Raw genomic sequence first — 27,367 nt, forward strand, 5'->3', positions numbered from 1 at the left:
TCCTTGCCTGTCTGCACCTGCAGTTCCGTACCTGTCCGTATCTGTGGTTCCTTGCTTGTCCACATCTGCGGTTCCCTGCTTGGCCATATCTGCGGTTCCCTGCTTGTCTACATCTGCGGTTCCCTGCTTGTCCGTATCTGGGGTTCCCTGCTTGTCCGCATCTGCGATTCCCTGATTATCTGCATCTGCGATTCCCTGCTTGTCCGCATCTGCGGTTCTCCTGTTTGTCCGCATCTGCGATTCCCTGTTTGTCCGCATCTGCGATTCCCTGCTTGTCCGCATCTGCGGTTCCCTGCTTGTCCACATCTGCGGTTCCCTGCTTGTCCGCATCAGCGGTTCTCTGCTTGTTCGCATCAGCGGTTCCCTGCTTGTCCGCATCAGCGGTTCCCTGCTTGTCCACACCTGCGGTCCCCTGCTTGTCCGCACCTGCGTTTCCCTACCTGGTCACGCCTGTGGTTCCCTGCCTATTCGCACCTGCAGTTCCCCGCCTGTCCGCACCTTGTCTGCCTGTGTATCAGCCATGCCCGCCAGCAGCTACCTGCCTGTATATCAGCCGTGCCCACCATCACCTGCCTGTCTGTATACCAGCCGTGTCTGCCAGTACCTGCCTACCTGTGAATCAGCTGTGCCAGTCAATATACCTACTGCACCTTCCTGCATCCCTGCTGTTCCTGCCAACACCTGTCCTTACAGCTCGGTACCTGGCAGCTACCTGCCGCACAAGCCTGACCTCACCACTAGAGGCTCCTGCAAACACCAAGGTAGCTGCTTAGTTATGCCCCTGCGGGGTAAGTCCGGTCCATGGCATAATGGGTCCATGATCCACACTCGCGCTTAACAGTCTGAGCGCAAGTGTAACAGTCATGTACTGATGGTGGTTCTGATAATGTATTTCTATACTGGTGGTGGTTCTGGTGATGTAGTTTTGCACTGATTATAGTTATGTTGCTGTATTTCTGTACTGATGGTGGTTGTGATGCTTTATTTCTATATTGATGGTGACTCTGGTGAAGTATTCATGTACTGATAGTGATTATGGTAATGTATTTCAGTACTGATGGTGGTTGTGATGTTATATTTCTATACTGATGATGGTTTTGGTGATGTATTCCTATACTGATGGTGGCTATGAAGCTGTATTTCTATACTGTTGGTGGTTCTGGTGATGTATTGCTCTACTCTTGGTGTTTCTAGTGATGTATTTCTGTACTGATGGTGGTTACGGTGTTGAATTTCTGTACTCTTGGTGGTTCTGGTGATGTATTTTTGTACTGATGGTGGTTCTAATGATGTGTTCCTGCACTGTTGGTAGTTCTGGTGTTGTATTCATGTACTGATGGTGGTTCTGGTAGTGTATTCATGTGCTATTATTGATTCTGATCCTGTACAGATGTAGCAATCCATAACAGATAACATGATACATGGCTATGTAAATAAAGTATTGTGCCGTCTGGCAAGTTAAAGATTGCTACATCTGTATTTATGTTAGAAGCATTCATTATGAAATTCAGCACTGCAGAATGCCACTAATATACTTACTGTCAGGAGTCAGCTCTGCTTGCCGGTTCCAGCGGTTGTCACTTCACCATTCATATGCAATTTTCATATTTACAGCTCGTGCTCGTGTGAGTGGTCAGATATGATGACTACTCGAACCGCATAAGCTGTGTATAGGAGGGCGCACCAAACTGAATTTTTGCCTCGGGTGAAGGAAAATCTAGACTATTGCTGAGTGATGATGCCAGTAATACAGCGTATAACCATTGCAGCCACAGATTGGCTTTTATGGTCACGTGCTGCACACATGTAAACAAAGACCAGGAGTGCTGCAGAAGGGTAAGCACCAGATATCTAGATAAAGGTGTTGTTAAATAGTATTTTATAATATTGCAAGCTATTTTTACTAAATTTCTACAGTTTGGATAACCCTTTTAAGATGTCCATGAATAGGCAAGTATCACCATTAGTTTATTATGGGCTCAGGCCTTTTTTTTGGCCTTTTTTGGAGGACATCGGTCCTCCTGACTCTTCTTATTGTTAACAAAGGTGTTAGAGAGTGCACAGGAGACCCTGAGTTGCCAGCCATATTTAGTTACAGACAAGCACTTGGCACAACAAATAAATTAGCTGGGCTTTAACACATTAACCAAAAGATCCTACTTTTGACAAAAGGGGCCGGTGTGGATTTTTTTTCTCATTTGCAGCTTTGTGGGAACTTTTTATATAAAAAGGCAAATTTCATAGTTGTGTCTAATTCCTGGCCAAGCATTGAGCCATCACCTTTTTTAACTTTACTTTAACAAACATTTATCACATTAAAGCTCACACTTCAGTGATAAATGGTTAATGTGCCCTCAGCATAAAAGGAAACGATTTTGAAGTAAAATGCAGAAATACTCTCATAACTGTGCATGTCATGCAAATCCTACCAAAAATGCAAATGCTTTTAGTTTTTATTTAATTTTTCTATGGAAAACATATTAAATGCGGCAGTTCTGACAGCCCTTACTTTTAAAATAAGTTATTTCAACACAAGAGTGATCGTAGCATTTAAATGGAACCTCTGATCTGATTTATGCTGCCCAAACGATGGGCAGCATGTATCAGAGCCTGGCTGCATGACTGCAGTTTCAGAGAAAATATACTTTAAAGATCTGAGGACTACAGCCCAAGACAAAATTAGTCCTGCTCCGTCCCTGCTGGCTTCTTCCAGTGGTGGAGCAGGTGATTGACAGGTCTCTCCCTATGTACACACAAAAAAGAGATCTGTCAATCACTTGAAATGTCACTGGGAGAAACCTGCAGTGGGGTGGGGTGTTTTGTCCCAGACTAGTCTTGTCTCTGGCTATGGTTCCTGGCACGATCTTTGAAATATATTTTCTTTGAAATGCTGGAGTGTTTCAGAGAACAAATATCTGACTGCTATTATATTTCCAGGCTCTGATTTATGCTGCCTGTGGTTTGAGCAGTGTGAGTTTGAGCAGTGTGAATCAGATGATAGGATCCCTTTAACATGATCAGTCATGAGTGCATGCAGGCTTGGACTGGCCGACAGGAGAACAGGAGAATCCTCCGGTGGGCCACCACTCTCTTATATGAGCAGTTCTTGGCACAATATACTTCAATCACTATGTACAGACAAAGGCGGCATCTTATTCATTTATCAATCTACCCAGTTCATTGTTATATACCGTAAATTTGTAATTGAGAATAATGTCACATTTGCATTTAGTTGAAAAGTGGGGTCCTGTTAGTTACTAGTGGGCCCTTGGCATCCCAGTCCAACACTGGATGCATGATTTTATTTAGGATGATGTGATCAATATTCAATATTCTCTTTTCAGGGGTCAAGACAGGACGATGCTTGAAGACAGGTGCAAACACAATAGGAATATGTGAAATATTTGCTTGGTGTCCACTTGAGAAGAGGCAAAAGCCAGAGTAAGATCCACTGTTATGCTAAGGGACTCCATAGTTCAAATAGTATTATCCAATATGCAGATGTATCCAAGAAATATTTTCATTTCCTTTAAAGTGGTTGTCACAATATAGGTGATAACTTAATAACTTAATGATCAGTGGGGTCCGACTATAGGACCTGCTGATTGGCACAGAAGGAAATTCTATAGCAGGGCACAATTATCCTTGTTATTGAATAGAGCGGCAGATCGGAAGCCCTACCGGCACTCCGGAAGCCCTACCGGCACTCCATTAATTCTCTATAAGGCTATAAAGCAGATCACAGTGCTCAGGGGCTCAATAGGCAATGAATGGAGCGGCGGTCAATCATAATCACTGATGCTGCATTCTAATGGGGATAAAAGTGGCCCATTCCCAGCAGTCAGACTCCAACACATCAATAAGTTTATCCAGCCTGTGAATAAGTGACAACTTCTTTTCACAGGAAAAACCCTTTAAGTATGTGCCACTAATAACTGAATACTTACCTCCCAACAAGAAGGACATGAAGGAGAAGTTCTCAATTTCACTGATTCATACACAGCAGTATTTTCTGTACCCTTACTGATCATAGGTTCCAACTAGAGATGAGCGAACCCGAACAGAAATGTTCGTATCAGGCATTTATTGTCCGGTTCTAAAGAGAGAAAGATTTTTTTTTTCTTTCCAGTTCGGGTCTCTTTATTTTCAATGGAGTTCAGGTTCTACCCAACGCGTGCTTTAGTCCACAGTTTGGTTCGAGCACCAGAACAGTACCCGAACTTCAACCAAGTTCTACAAACCAACTTTAACTTCAACTTGGTTGAAGTTCGGGTACTGTTCTGGTGCCCAAACCAAACTTTGGACTAAAGTTCAGGTCGGGTAGAACCTGAACTTCTACCGATCCGCTCATCCCTAGTCCCAACATTTACTTTGAATGGTTGTCAGGAGTCACATTCAATTGAAAAATGGAGGATACAGATCAAAAAATGACCATAAAATTACGTTTTTGTGTATCTTATTTTTTTTTTTTTAAATGTTGATGATGTATTTTCTAATTGTTCATGAATAGTGAAGTGTGAATAATACTCATCAAACCGACATGTGCCCCATTCACTAAGCCTGCCCACATTGCCGAGTGACAGGTATTTAACAGCCCAACCCTTTTCCATAACCCTAATTCCCATCTACATAATGTGCTATGGGGACCGCCTCCCCCCATCCCATAATTATTCCCATGCACATAATTTGTTGTGATATATATTATCTTTAATGCAACATGAAAGCTCCCCGTCCTCCACTTTATACCCCAATATCAGGTGATCCAAAGCCCCTTCACTGTTAATCAAATTTCAATGAACTAGTAAGGCTTTGTGTGAGTTGCAGACCAAAGTGTTCCACCCACGAGGGGTCTCCTTCCATGTTAGTATCTACAGTTAATAATCAATAAATAAATATTGTAATATTTGCAGTTTTATCAGTGAGCACTGAGCCGAACGACAGGCTGATAATTACCATTTCAGTTGTGATCTAATGATAGAATTATAACCTTTCAATATTATCACAAAGCTGGAGACAAATAACATGGAATCCACCAATACAAAAAGCAACAGACACAGTTCACCTCCTCCCCCTCCCTGCACAATGACCTCTGCGCAGATCACAGAACCTGTTTAAAAACCTTCTAAGAAAATAAACATCTCTAGACCATTGTTTACTATGGTCCATGGGGCAGCTGTAAAGCACATCTCTAAATGGTGTCAATGGCAGCTCAGGCAACATGAGTGCACCCATAATCTTCTACAGAAAATGTATTTAAAAAATCTTCTACTGGGAAAAAAAACAGATTAGAAATGAGACGTTAAATATATAATTCTAATTAGCAAAAAAAAATCTAGGTTATACATTCACTTTAAACGTGGAGACATTAGAAAATACTGTATGTTTACCATCCAAACTAATAATGTTCAAGCGTTAGGATGTTTGCAATATTACCAGTGCAGATAGTACTTTATAATCAGTGCCTATGGCCATAAATGAAAGATCCTATGGGAAGACACAATCTTCAAGTTATAGGGGTACTAAGCCGCTGATTCAGGACCAGTGCTCCAGGCCTCCTGGTCTCCACAGGCAATAAATACTCCTCCTAAAAATTAAGGCTCATTATGGGGTCATTTTGACTAACTGAGTCAAAAAGCTGGCATATTTCTATTACCTTGAGGAAACACACCTTTTAATGTATTTCTTCTACAGAAAATATGTTTATATTAGGGTTATGTTCCCACACAGTAAAAACTCAGCATACTTTTTTGTGCAGAAAATCCACTGCATTTTATAGTTCGAGAAAAAACTCCTACCCAGAACTAACTCAACCACTAGTGTCTGCCTAGACCGTGGCCATGTGTGCGCAGTAGTTACATTCCAGGAGAAGTTTTAACTCTTAATATGCCAACCACCTCTCTCCAACTCGATTATTTCTATACAGTAGTTCTTTGCTCACCTCCCTCTCAGCTCCTGACAAGCTGCTGTTATAAATCTTGCAAAATCACCACCATCGGCTTCTCTCAGTTCTCCTAATCACAGCTCTTGACTCTCGCTGTCTGCAGCTCTGTGCTTATTCAAATTTCTTGCTATCTCTATGTAAAGATATAGTGATATCACAGTACATGTAGCGCAGAGCTGGGCGGTAGCCACGGGCAAGCACCCGTCTTCTCCTGTCACGTTGGCTGGCCAGGATCATAGGTTTCAAAGTTCAATAAAGGAGACTTCTGTACCAAAAGACACTCTTTACTGAGTGGTAACTTGGTAAGGGTTATGTACAAGGGGTACAGGTTCAAAGTCTTATGGACGTTTCCTTCACAGTAAAAAGCATTTTTACACAAATGGTTTCCTTCCACTGCAGTCTACTCCATGGCCGGTGGAGCACAATGTTTTGCCCTACTTCATCATGCTGTAGATATAGTATATCTTGACTTCAGCAAAGCATTTGACAAAGTATCTCACACCATCCTTATTGAAAAAATGACCAAGTATGCAATGGACCAGGCAACTGTTAGGTGGATTCATAACTGGCTTAGTGATCGGACTCAAAGGGTGGTTGTAAATGGCTTCACATCCAGCTGGATGAATGTCTCAAGTGGGGTACCACAGGGCTCCGTCCTGGGACCTGTATTGTTCAACATCTTTATCAATGATTTAGATGAAGGAATTGAGGGTAAACTGATTAAATTTGCTGATGACACAAAGCTAGGAGGGATAGCTAATACTAGAGAAGAGAGAGAGAGGATTCAAAAAGACCTAAATAAACTGGAGCAGTGGGCAGCAACCAACAGAATGGTTTTTAACAGGGAAAAATGCAAAGTACTACATCTGGGCAATAAAAATGAAAAAAGCATATACAGAATGGGAGGAATAGAGCTAAGAAACAGTACATGTGAAAAAGACTTAGGTATACTAATAGATCATAGACGGAACATGAGTCAACAGTGTGATGCAGCAGCAAAAAAGGCAAATAGAATTCTGGGATGTATTAACAGAAGCATACAGTCTAGATCACGTGAAGTCATTATCGGTCTTTACTCCTCTTTGGTCAGACCTCATCTGGAATACTGTGTACAGTTTTGGGCACCACATTTTAAAAAAGACATAGACAAACTGGAGCAAGTTCAGAGAAGAGCGACCAGAATGGTGACTGGTCTGCAAACCATGTCCTATGAGAAACGGTTGCAGGATTTGGGAATGTTTAGCTTGCAAAAAAGAAAACTGAGAGGAGACTTAATAGCTGTCTACAAATATGTCAAGGGCTGTCACATTGTAGAAGGATCATCTTTATTCTCATTTGCACAAGGAAAGACTAGAAGCAATGGGATGAAACTAAATGGGAGGAGACACAGATTAGATATTAGAAAAAACTTTTTGACAGTTAGGGTGATTAATGAGTGGAACAGGCTGCCACGAGAGGTGGTGAGTTCCCCTTCAATGGACGTCTTCAAACAGAGGCTGGACAGACATCTGTCTGAGATGATCTAGTGAATCCTGCTTTGAGCAGGGGGTTGGACCAGATGACCCAGGAGGTCCCTTCCAACTCTACCATTCTATGATTCTATGATTCTATCACAGCCTAGCTTGTCGCCACAGTCCTAATCAGAAAGTCTCTCTACTTGCTCAGTGGTTCTGTATCCTAATTCTTCCACTATTGGCGCCCTGGATCTATCGCTCGGGACCCCCAACTAGTCCCATGAACTCAGTCCTGTTTAAGTCCTTTACCTTCGGCGTTTAGCAAGCTCAGATTTCTCATGACACGTCGTCCTATCCAAGGACCCCTTTAAGGATCCCTTTAAGGTGGCCTTTCTGTCTCTTCAGTCAGTTCCAGGTCGCACTACTCAATTGTCCCTTAGTCTCGTCTATTGTAGTTCATCCAATGGCAGCACGGCTGACAGACACTTCCTACTGCTACTTGAACTTGCCCCTATCTACAGGAAGCAGTCACTTGCCCTAACACTAATTTCCTCCCTCTATGGGCTAGTCCTGAACATTAACACTATCCTTACCCTAATGTTGCTACCTAACTAAAGTCACTATCTATACTATCTATCTTATGTCCTAAGTCCTAACCTATGTCTTATTAACATTACTTATACACTACAGAGGAACATGTTAAATTTCACATAGCACATTACATCCCAATATTTACAAAGACGCAGGACATTATTCACATTACACAACACATACAGTGGTGTGAAAAAGTGTTTGCCCCCTTTTTGATTTCTTATTCTTTTGCATGTTTGTCACACTGAAATGTTTCAGATCACAAAACAAATTTAAATATTAGACAAAGATAACACAAGTAAACACAAAATGCAGTTTCTAAATGAAGATTTTTATTATTAAGGGAAAAAGAAATCCAAACCTACAGGGCCCTGTGTGAAAAAGTGATTGCTCCCTAAACCTAATAACTGGTTGGGCCACCCTTAGCAGCAACACTGTATGACGCAATTGGTGTCTTCAGGGGTAGGAACACGACAGTCATTGTCCACCACCCTTACATACACTTCAGAACAAACCACTGATAGCTGAATGTGTTACAGCTGAACTCACGAGAGCTGTCACTCAAGAAAAAGTTAATATTAGTGAATAATTTAAAATACACGAGAGTTTCCAAATTTGAGCTTTCTGTCTAATTAGCTAAAATAATAAGCTACATGGGTCTATTTTCTAATACTGTACAGCAATACCGAACTCAGTGCCCGCTGCTGATCTAGGTATCTGTTACTGCAGATATACACATTCCCAAGTCGTCTGGCCTATACATATAGATGTGTAAATGCAATAAGTCTAGAGAGACACCAAACATCCTGTAGATGAGCTGAGTGAATTTATTTTATGTTCAGGAAAAAAATAAATCCCCTTAACCATTAAATTATAACAAGATTCAGCATACCATTTTGTGAGCATGCATTGAAAGAAATTCTGGACATGTGTTATTAACTAATTTTTATATATTAGTATAAACTAACACTACATGATCTTTTTTAGAACACCACTATTAGGAAAAGCCGAAAACTTCACCGTCTATATTAAAAATTCCATACGCTTTCCAAAGTTCAATTTTTCAAAGTAAGTGTCAGTAAATGATATATTTGCTACACTGTATTACGCTTTATTGCTGATAAATAATGGAACATATATTAGTATTCCATTAATATTTCATTTGCAAATTAATAATTATGCTTTTAATGTGTTGTTATCATCGTAGTGGCATTTTATTTTATATACAGGGAGTAAACAATATACAGTGGGTACGAAAAGTATTCAGACCCCTTTAAATTTTTCACTCTTTGTTTCATTGCAGCCATTTGGTAAATTCTAAAAAGTTCATTTTTTTTCTCATTAAAGTACACTCTGCACCACATCTTGGCTGAAAAAAAAAACAGAAATATAGAAATTTTTGCAAATTTATTAAAAAAGAAAAACTGAAATATCACATGGTTATAAGTATTCAGATCCTTTGCTCAGACACTCATATTTAAGTCACATGCTGTCCATTTCCATGTGATCCTCCTTGAGATGGTTCTACTCCTTAATTGGAGCCCAACTGTGTTTAATTAAACTGATAGGACTTGATTTGGAAAGACACACACCTGTCTATATAAGACCTCACAGCTCACAGTGCATGTCAGACCAAATGAGAATCATGAGCTCAAAGGAACTGCCCAAGGAGCTCAGAGACAGAATTGTTGCAAGGCACAGATCTGGCCAAGGTTACAAAATAATTTCTGCATTACGCTAGGTTCCTAAGAGCACAGTGGCCTCCATAATCCTTAAATGGAAGAAGTTTTGGACCACCAGAAGTCTTCCTAGACCTGGCCATCCAGCCACACTGAGCAATCGTGAGAGAAGAGCCTTGGTGAGAGAGGTAAAGAAGAACCCCAAGATCACTGTGGCTGAGCTCCAGAGATGCAGTAGGGAGATGGGAAAAAGTTCCACAAAGTCAACTATCACTGCAGCCCTCCACCAGTCGGGCTTTTATGGCAGAGTGGCCCGACAGAAGCCTCTCCTCAGTGCAAGACATATGAAAGCCTGCATAGAGTTTGCTCAAAAACACGAGGGACTCCCAGACTATGAGAAATAAGATTCTCTGGTCTGATGAGACGAAGATAGAACTTTTTGGTGATAATTCTAAGTGGTATGTGTAGAGATAACCAGGTACTGCTCATCACCTGCCCAATACAATCCCAAACAGTGAATTGCTATGGGGCTGTTTTCCAGCTGCAGGAACAGGACGACTGGTTACAATTGAAGAAAACATGAATGCGGCCAAGTACAGAGATATCCTGGATGAAAACCTCTTCCAGAGTGCTCTGGACCTCAGACTTGGCCGAAGGTTCACCTTCCAACAAGACAATGACCCTAAGCACACAGCTAAAATAATAAAGGAGTGGCTTCAGAAGAACTCAGCGACCATTCCTGACTGGCCCAGCCAGAGCCATGACCTAAACCCAATTGAGCATCTCTGGAGAGACCTGAAAATGGCTGTCCACCAACGTTCACCATCCAACCTGACGGAACTGGAGAGGATCTGCAAGTAAAAATGGCAAAGGATCCCCAAATCCAGGTGTGAAAAACTTGTTGCATCATTCCCAAGAAGACTTATGGCTGTACTAGCTCAAAAGGGTGCTTCTACTCAATACTGAGCAAAGGGTCTGAATACTTATGACCATGTGATATTTCAGTTTTTCTTTTTTAATACATTTGCAAAAATGTCTACATTTCTGTTTTTTTCAGTAAAGATGGGGTGCAGAGTGTACTTTAATGAGAAAAAAATGAACTTTTTAGAATTTACAAAATGGCTGCAATGAAACGAAGAGTGAAAAATTGAAAGGGGTATGAATACTTTCCGTACCCACTGTGCCAAAAACACCCAACAATACATTGACAAGAAGTTACACTAAGGCCACGTTCTCACGTTCTGTATTTGGTCAGTATTTTCTATCAGTATTTGTAACCCAAAACCAGGAGAGGAACAATCAGAGGAAAAGTATAATAGAAACACGTCACCACTTCTGTATTTATCACCCACTGCTGGTTTTGGCTTACAAATACTGAGGTAAAATACTGACCAAATACTGAAGGTGCGAATGTGGCCTCAGTTTAACTTTAGGGGCAAGAGGCAATGACTTTATCTAATGACCTGCCTCACCCACCTTGATTTGTGGACTAAATTTTGAGCAGTCCACAAATGTGAGCTAAAGCGTACCTATAATTTCCGGTGACTTTAAGCTTATACAACAAATAGGTTTGCTCTACAATATTGTCTAGTAGATGCTCAGAAGTAAGATGTAGTCTTCAAGTAAATAGAAATAACTTTGGCACTCTAGTAGTTGCAAATGAAGAAGGTAGCTTTTTTCAATTAAATCGACCCATGTGCAAACAGATTAAGCCAACATTTTTGGCCACATAAGGTCTTTCACAAGATATATCTGTGTAAGAAGGGATGAGAGGATCCTGAGCTGTATGGATGTAGGAGTGGTGGAGGTGATGGTCTGCTCCCTGACACTCCAAGGGGTTAAATTAGTTTTATATGAATGAATGCTTTGGAAGGTAGAACCCTCTGGTGCTGCAGTTTGGCCTAGTCAGGGTTAAGTGTAATGACCGGCCCAGATAGCGGAGGGGGGAACTAGAGTTAGTGCTAAGTTCAGGAAGTGACAGTTCAGTTGAGAGAAGGAGTGAAAGCTGACAGCAGTAGTTTCAGGCTTTAGGCTGCTAGGGACAATGTGACCCTAAATACTTAAGGCAGTGGATTGCCAAAGAACCCCTCCGTGCGAGTCCATCTGTCGGCCTGGGAACACCTCGAGTTGGACGTCCGGGCCCTTGGGCACACTCAGGAGAAAATGCACTCAAACTCTCCGAGGCAGAGGGTGATAGAATCCGGCACTGCTAGTGCACTGCTAGTGGTGGAGAATAATAATTCCTAGTGCTAGGGAAGTTAGCAAGAGGGATGCTCTACCCATACCAAGAACCAGGGCTGAAGTTGTGTCCAGTACTTGTGAGAAAGACAATAACACGTGGGGACTTATCCTTTATGCCTGTTTGTAAAGACAGCCAGTTGCCAAGAAAAAGTTTGATTGTTTTTACAATTCCGTGTCCCCTGGATTGATTGCTGCAAAGGTTCCAGCAGAGGAAATCCCGGAGCCAGTGGAGGCCTGCAGGCCAGAAGTAAGTGTGATGCACCCCACACACAACAGCACACCGGGACAGGGACACGGTGTCTGTTGGTGTGCCAGAGTGAGCAGAGGCAGCAGCTCGTCCACGACTACCTCGTTCAGGCACCTTACACGGATCTAATCATGGCGCGACTAGATTCGCACAGCTCAGGGTCCTCTGACCCCTTCTTACACAGATATACCTTGAGAAAGGCCTTATTTGGTCAAAACGTTGGCTTAATCTGTTTGCACATGGGTCGATTTAATTGAATAAAGCTACCTTTTTCATTTGCAACTACTAGAGTGGAAAAGTTTTTCTACTTTTCAGAATAAGCTGTTAACTGTGCGTACGTGAGAAATGACACAATTTCTGTCCATTATATGACCAGTTTCTTCTCTGCAGCCTCTGTCTCTAGTATTCAGTTGTATCTGAGCTGGTGGCTGGAGACTAGTTACTACAGTATATTGTCTCGCATACAGAGTACAAAGAGAAATTAGTGATTCCCGTCCCCCTATTTCCTTGTAGCATATTTTCAAATGCAGCGGCTACAGTAAAGGGGGACATTACTATTATTATTATTATCATCACTATTGTTTCAACAAACTGTGCATAAAAAAGTAGTACAAACGAATATAAGAAACTTTTGAGACTTAATAAAATACATTTTTAGACCCGAAAAACTTTTAAAAACGCACTTTGTGGAAGTATCAAACTATAAAGAATCGGAGTAATCAACCCCAAAGACATATAGTATACTCTAGATAAAGTTAAAAGGGTATAAATTTTATTGTAATTATATTAAAAATAGAACAAGCAGTAAAATAATCAATTGGTATAAGGTGAAGATATATGAAAATCGCAGAAGATATGCCACATAAATCCTGAAGACATAAATACCAATGTGACAAACCAACATTATTTACCAGAAGCACCAAAACACTGGTTTGTCACATTGGTATTTATGTCTTCAGGATTTATGTGGCATATCTTCTGCGATTTTCATATATCTTCACCTTATACCAATTGATTATTTTACTGCTTGTTCTATTTTTAATATAATTACAATAAAATTTATACCCTTTTAACTTTATCTAGAGTATACTATATGTCTTTGGGGTTGATTACTCTGATTTTTTATAGGTTGATACAGTGCCTACAAGTAGTATTCAACCCCCTGCAGATTTAGCTGGTTTGATAAGATGCAAATAAGTTAGAGCCTTCAAACTGCAAACGAGAGTAGGTTTTATGAACAGAAGCATAAATCTTACAAACCAAAAAGTTATGTTGCTCAGTTGAATTTTATTAAATTTTAAACATAAAAGTGTGGGTCAATTATTATACAACCCCTATGTTTAATATTTTGTGGAATAACCCTTGTTTGCAATTACAGCTAATAATCGTCTTTTATAAGAACTGATCAGGCCGGCACAGGTCTGTGGAGTTATCTTGGCCCACTCCTCCATGCAGATCTTCTCCAAGTTATCTAGGTTCTTTGGGTGTCTCATGTGGACTTTATTCTTGAGCTCCTTCCACAAGTTTTCAATTGGGTTAAGGTCAGGAGACTGACTAGGCCACTCCAACACCTTGACTTTTTCCCTCTTGAACCAGGCCTTGGTTTTCTTGGCTGTGTGCTTTGGGTCGTTGTCTTGTTGGAAGATGAAATTACGACCCATCTTAAGATCCTTGATGGAGGAGCGGAGGTTCTTGGCCAAAATCTCCAGGTAGGCCGTGCTATCCATCTTCCCATGGATGCGGACCAGATGGCCAGGCCCCTTGGCTGAGAAACAGCCCCACAGCATGATGCTGCCACCACCATGCTTGACTGTAGGGATGGTATTCTTGGGGTCGTATGCAGTGCCATCCAGTCTCCAAACGTCACGTGTGTGGTTGGCACCAAAGATCTCGATCTTGGTCTCATCAGACCATAGAACCTTGAACCAGTCTGTCTCAGAGTCCTCCAAGTGATCATGAGCAAACTGTAGACGAGCCTTGACATGACGCTTTGAAAGTAAAGGTACCATACAGGCTCGTCTGGAACGGAGACCATTGCGGTGGAGTACGTTACTTATGGTATTGACTGAAACCAATGTCCCCACTGCCATGAGATCTTCCCGGAGCTCCTTCCTTGTTGTCCTTGGGTTAGCCTTGACTCTTCGGACAAGCCTGGCCTCGGCACGGGAGGACACTTTCAAAGGCTGTCCAGGCCGTGGAAGGCTAACAGTAGTTCCATAAGCCTTCCACTTACGGATGATGCTCCCAACAGTGGAGACAGGTAGGCCCAACTCCTTGGAAAGGGTTTTGTACCCCTTGCCAGCCTTGTGACCCTCCACGATCTTGTCTCTGATGGCCTTGGAATGCTCCTTTGTCTTTCCCATGTTGACCATGTCTGAGTGCTGTTCACAAGTTTGGGGAGGGTCTTAAATAGTCAGAAAAGGCTGGCAAAAGAGATCTTTAATCCACACATGTGAAGCTCATTATTCTTGGTGCCTGAACTACTTCTTAATACTTTAGGGGGACCAAACAGAATTCTTGTGGTTTGAGGGGTTGAATAATAAATGACACTCTGAATTAACTTTTAACGTTTAAAAAAAAATAAAAAATTTGCTGCAGTGCATTTCCCACTTCCAGGCTGATCTACAGTACAAATGTCACAATGCCAAGTTAATTCCGCATGTGTCAACCAGCTAAATCTGCAGGGGGTTGAATACTACTTGTAGGCACTGTAGATGTAGGGAGGTATAACAACCCCCCTTTCTCCCGTATGGGACTATGAGACTGATATACACCCATAGCGTAGGTTCTATGTTTATACTTTGTGGAAGTAGCCGAAGATACGTTTCCCCTTTTATGCAATGTCACAACGTTCTCTCTCATAGAACGAACATTCTGAACACAGAAGACGATACATTTCTCAAGACATGTCGATATGATAAAGAAAACCACTACTGTCCAATCTTTTACTTGGGCAAAATTGCCTCCTGGTCTGGAAATAACTTTAAGGATATAGCAATGGAAGTAAGTTACATGTGTATATGTCGTCACGGAAAATGGCGGCTGTGTATATTGTATTTATAACTTTCTTTTCTGCTGCTAATTATATTTCTCTGAACACTGATACCGGTTAAATCCTATTTTTCAGACCATAATAAATGCACATATTTAGATGAAAAAGCAAATTTCTTTATGTGGTATGGGCTACTCTTTAATGTACTGTCAATTTTACTATTAGGGCCCATTAAGACCGACCAACCCACGGTGGCCATTAATGGCTGCCCATCTTCTTGCAGGCTGACCGCACACAAAATACGACTGTTCTGTGCACATAGAAAATCATTGCTCTCGACAAAAAGTCCTGTTTATAAAGAACTTGCTTAATAATCATCTCACCAAAGGAACATCTGTTTTTCTCATTCATTGGGTGATTGCCTACCTGTTTAGGTAGGCTGATAATCTGGAAACGAGCATTCCTAGGAACACTTTTTCCCCAATTATTGGGTTGTCTGAATGGGCCCTTAAAGTCACCTACAAAAGAGCAGCTTAATTTTAAGGGATTTAAATCAACTGAACAAGGCTGCAATACCAGACCCAGCCACCGAAAATGGTGGCGCTGCTGGCTCATAAGCTTCTCGCTTTTAACATTTATCTTTTCGTTTGGAGTTTCATAACAAGGTGATCATAAAAATAGACGCCAGTAAACCTAGACTCCTCGACATTGAAATTGCAACACTAGGAAGGAAAAGTCATGGAATTATGGAAATCACAGAATGGATATTAAAGAAAACCTGTCATGTAAAATAGCGCTGTTAACCTGCAGATATGGGGTTAACGTTCTGAACCTGTCCAGCACCCGCACAGAGAGCCCGGCTGCCAAGAGGAAATTAATTTTATTCCCCCCTTTATTCCTTGCTCTTTCAGTCACAGGCGCCGCGCCGGCATGATTTCAGTCACCCCTCTGTGTATGGAGATTGACGGCTGTATCCGCAGCCCCGGCACTGACTGACAGCCAGCCCTAATGCTGAGCTCACTGTCAGTTCCGGGGGTGCGGGTACAGCCGCCAATCTCCATACACAGAGGGGTGACTGAAATCATGCCAGCCCCACACACCTGTGACTGAAGGGGCAAGGAATAAAGTTTCTCCTGGCAGCGGGGCTCTCATTACGGTGTCAGAACGCTATTAACCTGCAGATTAATCCCATATCTGCAGATTAATAGTGGTATTTTACATGATAGGTTCCCTTTAAGGATATGCAAATGATGAAAAAATTGGAAACAATTTTTTTAAAACATATCGATTTATTCAGTATGGAGCATGATCGATACACACAGAAATCCCGACACTTCCACGTCTTGGCTGCCATTAATGAGATTATTAATGGATGTCTGAGGAATGTTCTGCCACGCTGAATGCACTTGAACGAAAATCATCAAAATCTGCTGCTGGCTGCTCCCTTTGCAAATACCGACCAATGACGTCCCAGATGTGCTTGATGAAAGACAGGTCCAGAAATGCTGCAGGCTATGGTGGCATGTTTATGTCACACAGGTTGCTCAGAGTAGCAGAAGCAACATGCGGCCTGGCGTTTTCATGTTGAGATATGGCTCCTGGGGCACTCTGCAGATACACCAACTCTGCGACCAACTCAATGTAATGCCGAGCTGTTAGTGTTCCTGAAAGGTGGCGACTACTGTATATTACGCAACCCCACACCATAATCCAGGGAGTATGATCTGTGTGACTTTCCCTTGTGAAGGCTTCTTCATGATGTTGCCCCTGTGTTCTCCAGATGGAGACCTGAGGCTGACATGGAGCAATGGAGGCTCGAAGAGAGGTCTATACTTTCCCTCGTGAAGGCTTCTTCATGATGTTGCCCTTGTGTTCTCCAGATGGAGACCTAATGCTGACATGGAGCAACGGAGGCTCGAAGAGAGGTCTATACTTTCTCTCGTGAAGGCTTCTTCATGATGTTGCCCTTGTGTTCTCCAGACGGAGACCTGAGGCTGACATGGAGCAATGGAGGCTCAAAGAGAGGTCTATACTTTCCCTAGTGAAGGCTTCTTCATGATATTGCCCCTGTGTTCTCCAGATGGAGACCTAATGCTGACATGGAGCAACGGAGGCTCGAAGAGAGGTCTATACTCTTCAGCAATGAGTCTTTTGTCTTGGACCTATTGATACCCAAAGATTGCCATGGAGACCACATGGGCAACGCCATCAAGAGGCCTTCACGTTGTATGATTTCCATAATTCCACAACTTCACCGTCTTGGTTGCAATTTCTGTATTGAGCAACGTATATTATAAAATATTTACATTGCAGGTGAAGGTGCAATATTTTATTCATTAAAGTTATGGTGCCCTCTAGTGAGATTTTAGAGGGACTGCATGAATGATGAATCTTGTTTCAATTATTGTGGTCAGAATACTAAGCTTAAATAAAATGTTATAGGAACAGAAAAAGAAAAAAAGTCGGCGGTGACCTTACCGTGTCACATACAGAAAATGTATGATATAACTTTATAACTAAATGTGCTTCTTTTCTCAGGGAGGGGTTATTGGCATTCAGATAGAATGGGACTGTAACCTTGACAGAGATGCTTCTGAATGCCATCCCCAGTATTCATTTACTCGCTTGGACAATAAATTCACAGAAAAATCTGTTTCTTCAGGATATAATTTCAGGTATAAATTTCTTATTAAACTAGAACTGAATGGGTCAGTCTCAAGCCAGGCACCCTTCTCCATGTTGCCTATGGCTAGGTTCACATACTGCATTTTTGGTGCAGATTTTAAGCTTGAATTTCTAAACTGCACCAAAGAGATGCATCTTCGCAATAAAAATTGACATGCTGCGAATTAAGAAAACAATGCAATAAAAGCTAATTTTTGCATATATTCTTTACCATAAAAATGTGCAGCACATGCATAAGGTTAACACTTTACGGACCCGGGAATTTTTCATTTTTGCGCTTTTGTTCTTTCCTCGCCTTCTTTTTTATTATTTTTGTTGACATAGACATTCGAAGGCTTGTTTTTTGAAGGACGAACTGCAGTTTTGAATGACACCATTCATTTTACCATATAATTTACTGAAACAAAGGAAAAAAATTCCAAGTGGGATGAAAGAGTGAAAAATATGCAATTCTTGTTTTTACGTTTGTCATTGTGCACTTAAAATGACCTGGAATAATGATTGACCACGTCAGTCCTATTACGGCAATAACAAACATGCAGCAATTTTTTTTCCTATTGAAGTGATGAAAAAAATTCTGAATATTGCAAAAAAAAAAAATTTCTGCTTTATGTTGTCATTTTCTGAGACCCGTAATATTTTTTCATATTTCTGCTGATAAGACTGAGTGAAGGCTTTTTTTGTGTGTGATGAGCTGACATTTTTATTGATAATTTTGTGTACATACAATCCTTTGATTGCTTATTATCAATTTTTTTAGGGAGGAGAGGTGACCAAAACAACACAATTCTGGTGTTATGATTTTTCTTTCTCATTACGGCGTTTGCCAATTTGGTTAATTCCATATTTTAATACATCAGACTTTTATGAACTCAGTGATGCCAAATATGTTTTTTTTATTTTTTTCCCTTTATTTTTAATGGAGGAAATGATGGGTGATATTAAAGAAGCACTCCTACTCCTCCCATCAAAATTTGTATCCTCTTAATACATTGCAGTCATCATATTTTACAGCACTGTGCACTTACAATTGCTCATTTTGCCTTTCTACCCAGCTAATTCTTCTCTTTTCTCTGCTCCATGTAGAAACAGGAAGTCTCTTGTCCCTGCATGACCCATTGCCCTATTTAACCCCTGACCCAGCTGCTCCCTCCTTCCCTCTGCCACAGACTTTTGCAGTGACTTATGACATGTGCAGAGAAAATTGACCTCCTGTTTCTACATAGAGCATAGAAGGATTCAGTTAGTCTGTTTTTAATCACATGATGCCATAAACCTAATGGAAAAGAGAAGAATTAGAAAGGTAAAATGAGCAATTGTAAGTACACAGTGCTGTATAATATGATGACTGTAATATATTAGGAGGATAACAATTTTGATGGGAGTGCTTTGTTAATTTTCTATATATATATTGTGAGGCAGTGACCGGGATCGTGTACGAGGGACGGTATATCTCCCCCAGAATGTGTACAGAGACCTATTAAAACCATTGGAGTGCATTGCAGTCACAGACACAGCTGTGGCTGCAATGCAGGAATGAAGGTGAGCGTGGACCTAGTCAGGCTATCTGGCTAAGGCAGATCAGTAAAAACCTGGCAGGGCCTTCATTTCTGGGAGGAGGTCACAGGAGGCAGTGGGGCGGCCTCCTCCCTCCAACCCGGGTTTTCCAGTGGCTCTTGCCACAGGTCCTTTAAAAACCCTGCACTAAGGATTAGTGTTGTTCTATGTTGGAACCTGCTAGGAGCACAGCAGGAAAGCTCAGCAGGATTGAGTGTGGCTGAACCACCGCCTAGGAAGGCTCTGCACCTGTCAGGCTCTGAGCGGCTGGCACGGCCGTTGCCCACGGCAACCATTGTGTATGGACTCTCTGTTAACCCGGCTGCGAACTGGAGGACTTTCTGTTTACCCGTGAGTTGCTGAAATAAAAGCTGTTTATGTTGGACTTGCTTGGGTCACTGCCTCAGTTACTGCACGGTGTGAACACCGCCGCCTTACAATATATATATATATATATATATATATATATATATATATATATATATATATATATATATATATATATATTTATATTTATTTATTTTATTTAACATTTTTTATTAATTTTTCATTTGTTTTAGTCCTCTTAGAAGCCTTGAACCTGCAATCATTGGTTTCACAGTATTAATTAAACCCAAAGAAAAAGTGCTACAAAAATTAATATGTGAAACACAAAAAAATTATAAAAAGACAGAGTAGGTGAATAAAGTGCCCGGCTGAACCAGGGTTATGTGTTTTATGCCTGATGTAAAGACTTTAGATTCATTTTGTACACCAACAATAATTTTGCGTATCGCTGCGCTGCTAATCTTCCCCAATATATATGAAACGTTTCTGTTGGTAACACCATATTCATGCCCACACATGTCTTTCTTAATGAAGGTATGCTAAGTATTACCGTGATGCTAATGGGACTGATTATAGGACACTGATAAAAGCTTATGGAATTCGCTTCGATATCATGGTGAATGGAAAGGTACGTGATTTATAATATAGAAGAATACATTCATTGCAAATGGAAGAATTGTTGGTTTAGTTGTTAGTACTAAACATTCTTTGGAAAAAAGGTGCACATGATTGATGAAGACCATGGTGTTACTGTGGAGACCTTTGGAAGGAGGATATCTAGTCCTTATGGGATCACTTTTATTACTAAAAGGAGAGAGCCGGTGCTGGACTCCATCCCCCGAGGAACCGCGTTATAAACAAAAAAGTGAAGGGGCTCCAGGGTCACTGAAAGGATGTAAAGGGGAAATAAACACCATGCTCTTCTGTTCAGGCTGGCAAAAACGGAAAGTGGAATGCTCCAATATTTCACTATCGAAAAAAAGAGTGACTATTATTCTGAGGCTAACATGATACAGATCAAATTCAGGAATAATGTAAAATTATATGTCAAGGAAAAATCCTTTTAAAAGAGAACCTATGAGCACGATTTTGTAATTTAAAGTGAAGACATGGCTGTAATGGTGCTGTAATACTGATTAAATTGATAGTTTTGGTGAAGAAATCCGCTTTGTGGTTCTTCTTTAATCATCATTTGAAGTTTTCTGCTAGTTAGATTTCGGTGCACAGGGGCCGGACTTCTCCTCCCTGTCTGTGATTCCCCGGCCCTGCTGCTGCCTCCTCCGTTTGAAGAGGAGATTTCAAACAGAGGAGACAGGTCGCATAAAAAGTAGTGACCTGTGATTCAAAGACCAGACGCAGGTGGAGGGGCCGGGGAATATCTCCGCAACGGAGAGGCGAAATTAAGAAAACAAAAAGTTTTATTCCACTCTGTAGCCACTATTACATCATGTGCCCAGCTCAACATGAGAAATTTGGTAAAAGTTCCTCTTTAATAGGTTTAGGAACCAACTTTGAAATACCCAATTATTATGATAATACACTGCTCAAAAAAATAAAGGGAACACTCAAATAACACATCCTAGATCTGAATGAATGAAATATTCTCATTGAATACTTTGTTCTGTACAAAGTTGAATGTGCTGACAACAAAATCACACAAAAATCATCAATGGAAATCACATTTATTAACCAATGGAGGCCTGGATTTGGAGTCACCCCCAAAATTAAAGTGGAAAAACACACTACAGGCTGATCCAACTTTGATGTAATGTCCTTAAAACAAGTCAAAATGAGGCTCAGTATTGTGTGTGGCCTCCACGTGCCTGTATGACCTCCCTACAACGCCTGGGCATGCTCCTGATGAGGTTGCGGATGGTCTACTGTGGGATCTCCTCCCAGACCTGGACTAAAGCATCCGCCAACTCCTGGACAGTCTGTGGTGCAACGTGACGTTGGTGGATGGAGCAAGACATGATGTCACAGATGTGCTCAATCGGATTCAGGTCTGGGGAACGGGCGGGCCAGTCCATAGCTTCAATGCCTTCATCTTGCAGGAACTGCTGACACACTCCAGCCACATGAGGTCTGGCATTGTCCTGCATTAGGAGGAACCCAGGGCCAACCGCACCAGCATATGGTCTCACAAGGGGTCTGAGGATCTCATCTCAGTACCTAATGGCAGTCAGGCTACCTCTGGCGAGCACATGGAGGGCTGTGTGGCCCTCCAAAGAAATGCCACCCCACACCATTACTGACCCACTGCCAAACCGGTCATGCTGAAGGATGTTGCAGGCAGCAGATCGCTCTCCACGGCGTCTCCAGACTCTGTCACGTCTGTCACATGTGCTCAGTGTGAATCTGCTTTCATCTGTGAAGAACACTGGGCGCCAGTGGCGACTTTGCCAATCCTAGTGTTCTGTGGCAAATGCCAAGCATCCTGCACGGTGTTGGGCTGTGAGCACAACCCCCCATGTGTGGACGTCGGGCCCTCATACCACCCTCATGGAGTCGGTTTCTAACCGTTTGTGCAAACACATGCACATTTGTGGCCTGCTGTAGGTCATTTTGCAGGGCTCTGGCAGTGCTCCCCCTGTTCCTCCTTGCACAAAGGCGGGGGTAGCGGTCCTGCTGCTGGGTTGTTGCCCTCCTATGGCCCCCTCCACATCTCCTGGTGTACTGGCCTGTCTCCTGGTAGCGCCTCCAGCCTCTGGACACTACGCTGACAGACACAGCAAACCTTCTTGCCACAGCTCGCATTGATGTGCCATCCTGGATGAGCTGCACTACCTGAGCAACTTCTGTGGGTTGTAGAGTCTGTCTCATGCTACCACGAGTGTGAAAGCACAACCAACATTCAAAAGTGAACAAAACATCAGCCAGAAAGCATTGGTACTGAGATGTGGTCTGTGGTCCCCACCTGCAGAACCACTCCTTTATTGAGGGTGTCTTGATAATTGCCAATAATTTCCATCTATTGTCTATTCCATTTGCACAATAGCATGTGAAATTGATTGTCAATCATTGTTTCTTCCTAAGTGGACAGTTTGATTTCACAGAAGTTTGATTTACTTGGAGTTATATTCTGTTGTTTAAGTGTTCCCTTTACTTTTTGAGCAGTGTATAACAGATCACCATTGTCGGGACCCTTATCTTTTATAACCAGTTTCACACTCTCGACTTTCATAGTTCGATTACAGACGAAAATATCCAGATCAGGCCGTGGATGTTCTGACCTGAACTCAAAAGCTTGATAAGTATATAACTTCTTGGTCCTTACTTTAAGGCCACGTTCACATGTTCAGTATTTGGTGAGTATTTTACATCAGTATTTGTTAGCCAAAATCAGGAGTGGAACAATCAGAGGAAAAGTATAATAGAAACACTTCACCACTTCTGCATTTTTCACCCACTCCTTGATTTGGCTTACAAATACTGATGTAAAATACTGACCAAATACTGAACATGTGACTATGACCATCTACTATATAATTGTTTTATCCCGTCTGTCTGTCTGTCTGTCTGTCCTGGAAATCCCGCGTCGCTCATTGGTCCGGCAGAGGCCAATCAGCGCCGCGGGATTTCTGAAAAAAGATGGCGGCCGTTAGCGGCTCATCTGGCGGACGGAGGTCAGTGGCGATGCAGCGGGGAGATGAGCAGCGCTAGCAGCACAACTACCCCGACCGGCGCCGCTGACCTCTATGCGGCTAATGTCGGAAGATCAGCGGCTTGGCCCGCTGATCTCCCGACAGCAAGTGTGAACGGAGGACCGGGCAGCGGCGCCGCCGGTCGGGATGCTTCTGCTGCGAGCAGCCGCTCATCTCCCGGCTTCTCGCAGCAGAAGGAGCCGCACAGGCAGCGCCGCTCCCCGGTCCTCGCTAATACGGAGCCGCACAAGCAGCGCCGCTCCCAGGCCCACACTAATACGACGCTGATTGGTCGCGGTGGCCGGCCGCGACCAATCAGCGAGATGAGTGGCAAATTTAAACGCCGCTCTGCTGATTGGTCACGGCCGGCCACCGCGACCAATCAGCGAGATGAGTGGCAAATTTAAACGCCGCTCTGCTGATTGGTCGCGGCCGGCTAACGCGACCAATCAGCGAGATGGGCGGCAAATTTAAACGCCGCTCTGCTGATTGGTCGCGGCCGGCTACCGCGACCAATCAGCGATATCGGCGGCAAATTTAAACGCCGCTCTGCTCATTGGTCGCGGTGGCCGACCGCGACCAATCAGCGAGATGGGCGGCAAATTTAAACGCCGCTATGCTGATTGGTCACGGCCAGCCACCGCGACCAATCAGCATAGCGGCGTTTAAATTTGCCGCCCATCTCGCTGATTGGTCGCGGTGGCCGACCGCGACCAATCAGCGAGATGGGCGGCAAATTTAAACGCCGCTATGCTGATTGGTCGCGGTGGCTGGCCGTGACCAATCAGCGATATGGCCGGCAAATTTAAACGCCGCTCTGCTCATTGGTCGAGGTGGCCGGCCGCGACCAATCAGCGAGATGGGCGGCACATTTAAACGCCGCTCTGCTGATTGGTCGCGGCCGCCGGCTGACCGCGACCAATCAGCGAGATTGGCGCCAAATGTAAACACCGCTGTGCTGATTGGTCACGGCCGCCAGCCGCGACCAATCAGCGAGACTGGCGCCAAACTTAAACAACGCTCTGCTGATTGGTCGCGGCCGCCTGCGACCGCTACCAATCAGCGATTTTGGGGCCAAATTTAAACACCGCTCTGCCCATTGGTCCCGGCCGCCGGCCGGCCGAGACCAATCAGCGAGATTGCCGCCAAATTTAAACAAGCTCTCCGGTCCTCACTAACACAGTTCGCTGATTGGTCGCGGCCGCCACTCGTTACCAATCACCGATATTGCCGCCAAATTTAAACACCGTTTTGCTGATTAGTCGCGGATGCCGGCCGCGACCAATCAGCGATTTTGGCGCAAAATTTAAACAACGTTCTGTTGACTGCGCCCGGTCGGCCGCATACATATTCTAGAATACCCGATGCGTTAGAATCGGGCCACCATCTAGTGAAAGTAGAATGTGTTAAACCTGCCTTAGAGAAGAACGCAGCTGAATCCCACAGACAGCTCACTGATATCATTAGGAACTGTTTGAAGAAGACCTGTTTTAGTGAACAATCCAGTTCCCAGTGTCCAGACTCTCAACAATTTGTGGATAGGTGATAATTGTCTTTCATTTGATAACCCCTTTAATTGCCAATTGTAAGTCTCAATTTACATATCTATAATCATTAATGTGTTTTCCAGGCTGGAAAGTTCAATATTATACCAACGGTTATTAATATAGGCTCAGGCTTGGCGCTTATGGGTGTGGTAAGTAGGAAATTATAGAATTCTCATACCTAGAAATTCACATAAACCTATGCATTAATCATAGATGCAGCAATGTTAACTTGACACTTAGCATTTTACAAACAATGGAGCAGCAGTCCTTAATGGGGTTTTCCCACGAACAAAGTACATTTTAATCAATAGATCTTGGAATAATAATAAGTTCCATAATTTGATATTTAAAAAAAAATGTTCCTGTGCTAAAATCTGATAAATGTGCCCCTGCAATGTACTTACTGTGTCCGACTATGCACAGTTGCTACAGTTCATAGTCAGCACATAACACATCTACTGGGCAGGGAAGGAAGCATAAGAGAACATACAGATGAACCAGCAGGGGTTTGCAGCTACTTATTTATGTGAGGAAAACCAATTTCCTTGCTTGTTTTATCACAGGAGTGGGTGTTTTTGTCTTGTCATTAGTCTTCTTAGTTCATCATAATTCAAGTCAGTGAAATGTAAGCTAAGTAGCCGCCAGAACTCCTATGTTACTGACTTGATTTATAATTAACTCAGATGACTAGAGCCATGGTGGAAATGTGGCGCCCCTGCGGGTTCAGTCGCCACAGAGGTACTGCATCTCACCTAGAGGTGTGGTATCCCACTCTCAGGTAAGGAAGGAGTACTGCCCGGGACCCACCCACCTGCATCCAACACTACACCCTTCCAGACCAACAGGCGGGGCAAGATGCACTGCCTTATGCTGAGCCCTGTCCCTAGTTGGAAGTGGGGGGAACCAAGAGAGGGGGAACCATGTAGTGGGTGTGGGTGGAGGAAGCAGTACAGGGGAGCACTTCAGTAGGAGTATAAAAAGGGGAGCCATCTTGGGATAGAGAGTCCAGTCAGAGATCAGTCTGAGTAGAGAGTGTGGGAGCAGGAGCTCTGTAGGAGCTCTGCTCAGAGAAGGCCCAGGAGGACTGTCTGTAGAGGAAGGGAGCAGAGGAAGGCTCCAGGAGTGAGGGGATCCCAGGGGCACGGCGAGTGTGGAAGCCACCCGTGCACCCAAATCTGCAGGAACGTGGAGGGATCAGGCCGCAAAGGGGACCAGCCCCTAACTAGTGGAGAACTACAAGACTCAGCTAGAAACCGGAGGCTTCTGTACTTTCAGGGTGCAGCTGCTAACAACCGCAACTAAATCGCCGAAAAGGTAGCCACACAGGATTCAGGGAACTGCAGGTTGCCCGCCAAGATCCGAGGTTACCAGCTTGGGACACTGATCGCGAGGCGCAGGGCAGGAGGGCGAGAGCCAGCGCAGGAAGACGACCGAGGAAGGCACACAAATTGGGGTCCCGTTAAGTACTCTTGAAACACTTGGGAGTTTGCTGAACCTCTGCCTTGGTAAACACAGGACGGCGTGGGAGGTTACCCTGGTCCTGGTAACCTGGAGTGCAACAACTGTGAGTAAATATGAAGACTGCACCCCACTGTGTACTAGAATTATTATCTGCGCCATCACCTGCGCTACACTGCACAGCAACATCTACCTCATTAACCATCACTTACTGCCCTTGAGCTAAGCTCTGCCTGTGGAGAGCTGAACCAACTCTGCTGCGTCACCATCAGCTCCAGAGGATCTGCACCGCAACGGCGGCCCCATATAGCCACATACCACAGGTGGTGTCACGAACATTATACGTATAAAAACTTTATTCCCTTTTCTATGATTCTATGATTCTATGATTCCCATTATTCTATGATTCTTTAACCACTTCGCGCCAGAGCCTGTTTTTGCCTTCGTGACCGGGCCAATTTTTTCAATTCTGACCACTGTCACTTTATGAGGTAATTACTCTGGAACGCTTCAACGTATTCCCCTGATTCTGAGAATGTTTTTTCATGACATATTGTACTTCATGATAGTGGTAAAATTTCTTCGATATAACTTGCGTTTAATTGTGAAAAAATCGGAAATTTGGCGAAAATTTTGAAAATTTTGCAATTTTCAAACTTTGAATTTTCATGCCCTTAAATCAGAGAGATATGTCACACAAAATAGTTAATAAATAACATTTCCCACATGTCTACTTTACATCAGCACAATTTTGGAACCAAAATTTTTTTTTGTTAGGGAGCTATAAGGGTTAAAAGTTGACCAGCGATTTCTCATTTTTCCAACAAAATTTACAAAAACATTTTTTTAGGGACCACATCATATTTGAAGTCACTTTGAGGGGTCTTTATGACAGAAAATACCCAAAAGTGACACCATTCTAAAAACTGCACCCCTCAAGGTGCTCAAAACCACATTCAAGAACTTTATCAACCCTTCAGGTGCTTCACAGGAATTTTTGGAAT

The 27,367-nt window shown here is 42.9% G+C and overlaps 1 protein-coding gene across 4 annotated transcripts in view; it reads left to right on the plus strand.

Moving 5' to 3' along the window:
- Positions 1-27,367, plus strand: part of P2RX5 (purinergic receptor P2X 5) — a 127,338-nt gene that overhangs the window by 91,056 nt on the left and 8,915 nt on the right. For all 4 annotated transcript variants that reach the window (XM_073668028.1, XM_073668024.1, XM_073668025.1 and 1 more), the window contains exons 5-10: positions 3,345-3,441; positions 8,974-9,054; positions 15,018-15,156; positions 17,684-17,820; positions 20,249-20,342; positions 24,989-25,054. In XM_073668028.1, the coding sequence (XP_073524129.1) occupies positions 3,345-3,441; positions 8,974-9,054; positions 15,018-15,156; positions 17,684-17,820; positions 20,249-20,342; positions 24,989-25,054 (614 nt within the window). The remainder of the gene's footprint in view (positions 1-3,344; positions 3,442-8,973; positions 9,055-15,017; positions 15,157-17,683; positions 17,821-20,248; positions 20,343-24,988; positions 25,055-27,367) is intronic.

This window comes from Phyllobates terribilis, unplaced genomic scaffold, assembly GCF_046119375.1.
Source record: "Phyllobates terribilis strain yellow unplaced genomic scaffold, ASM4611937v1 Scaffold_2__4_contigs__length_985480577, whole genome shotgun sequence".
Taxonomy (NCBI): domain Eukaryota; kingdom Metazoa; phylum Chordata; class Amphibia; order Anura; family Dendrobatidae; genus Phyllobates; species Phyllobates terribilis.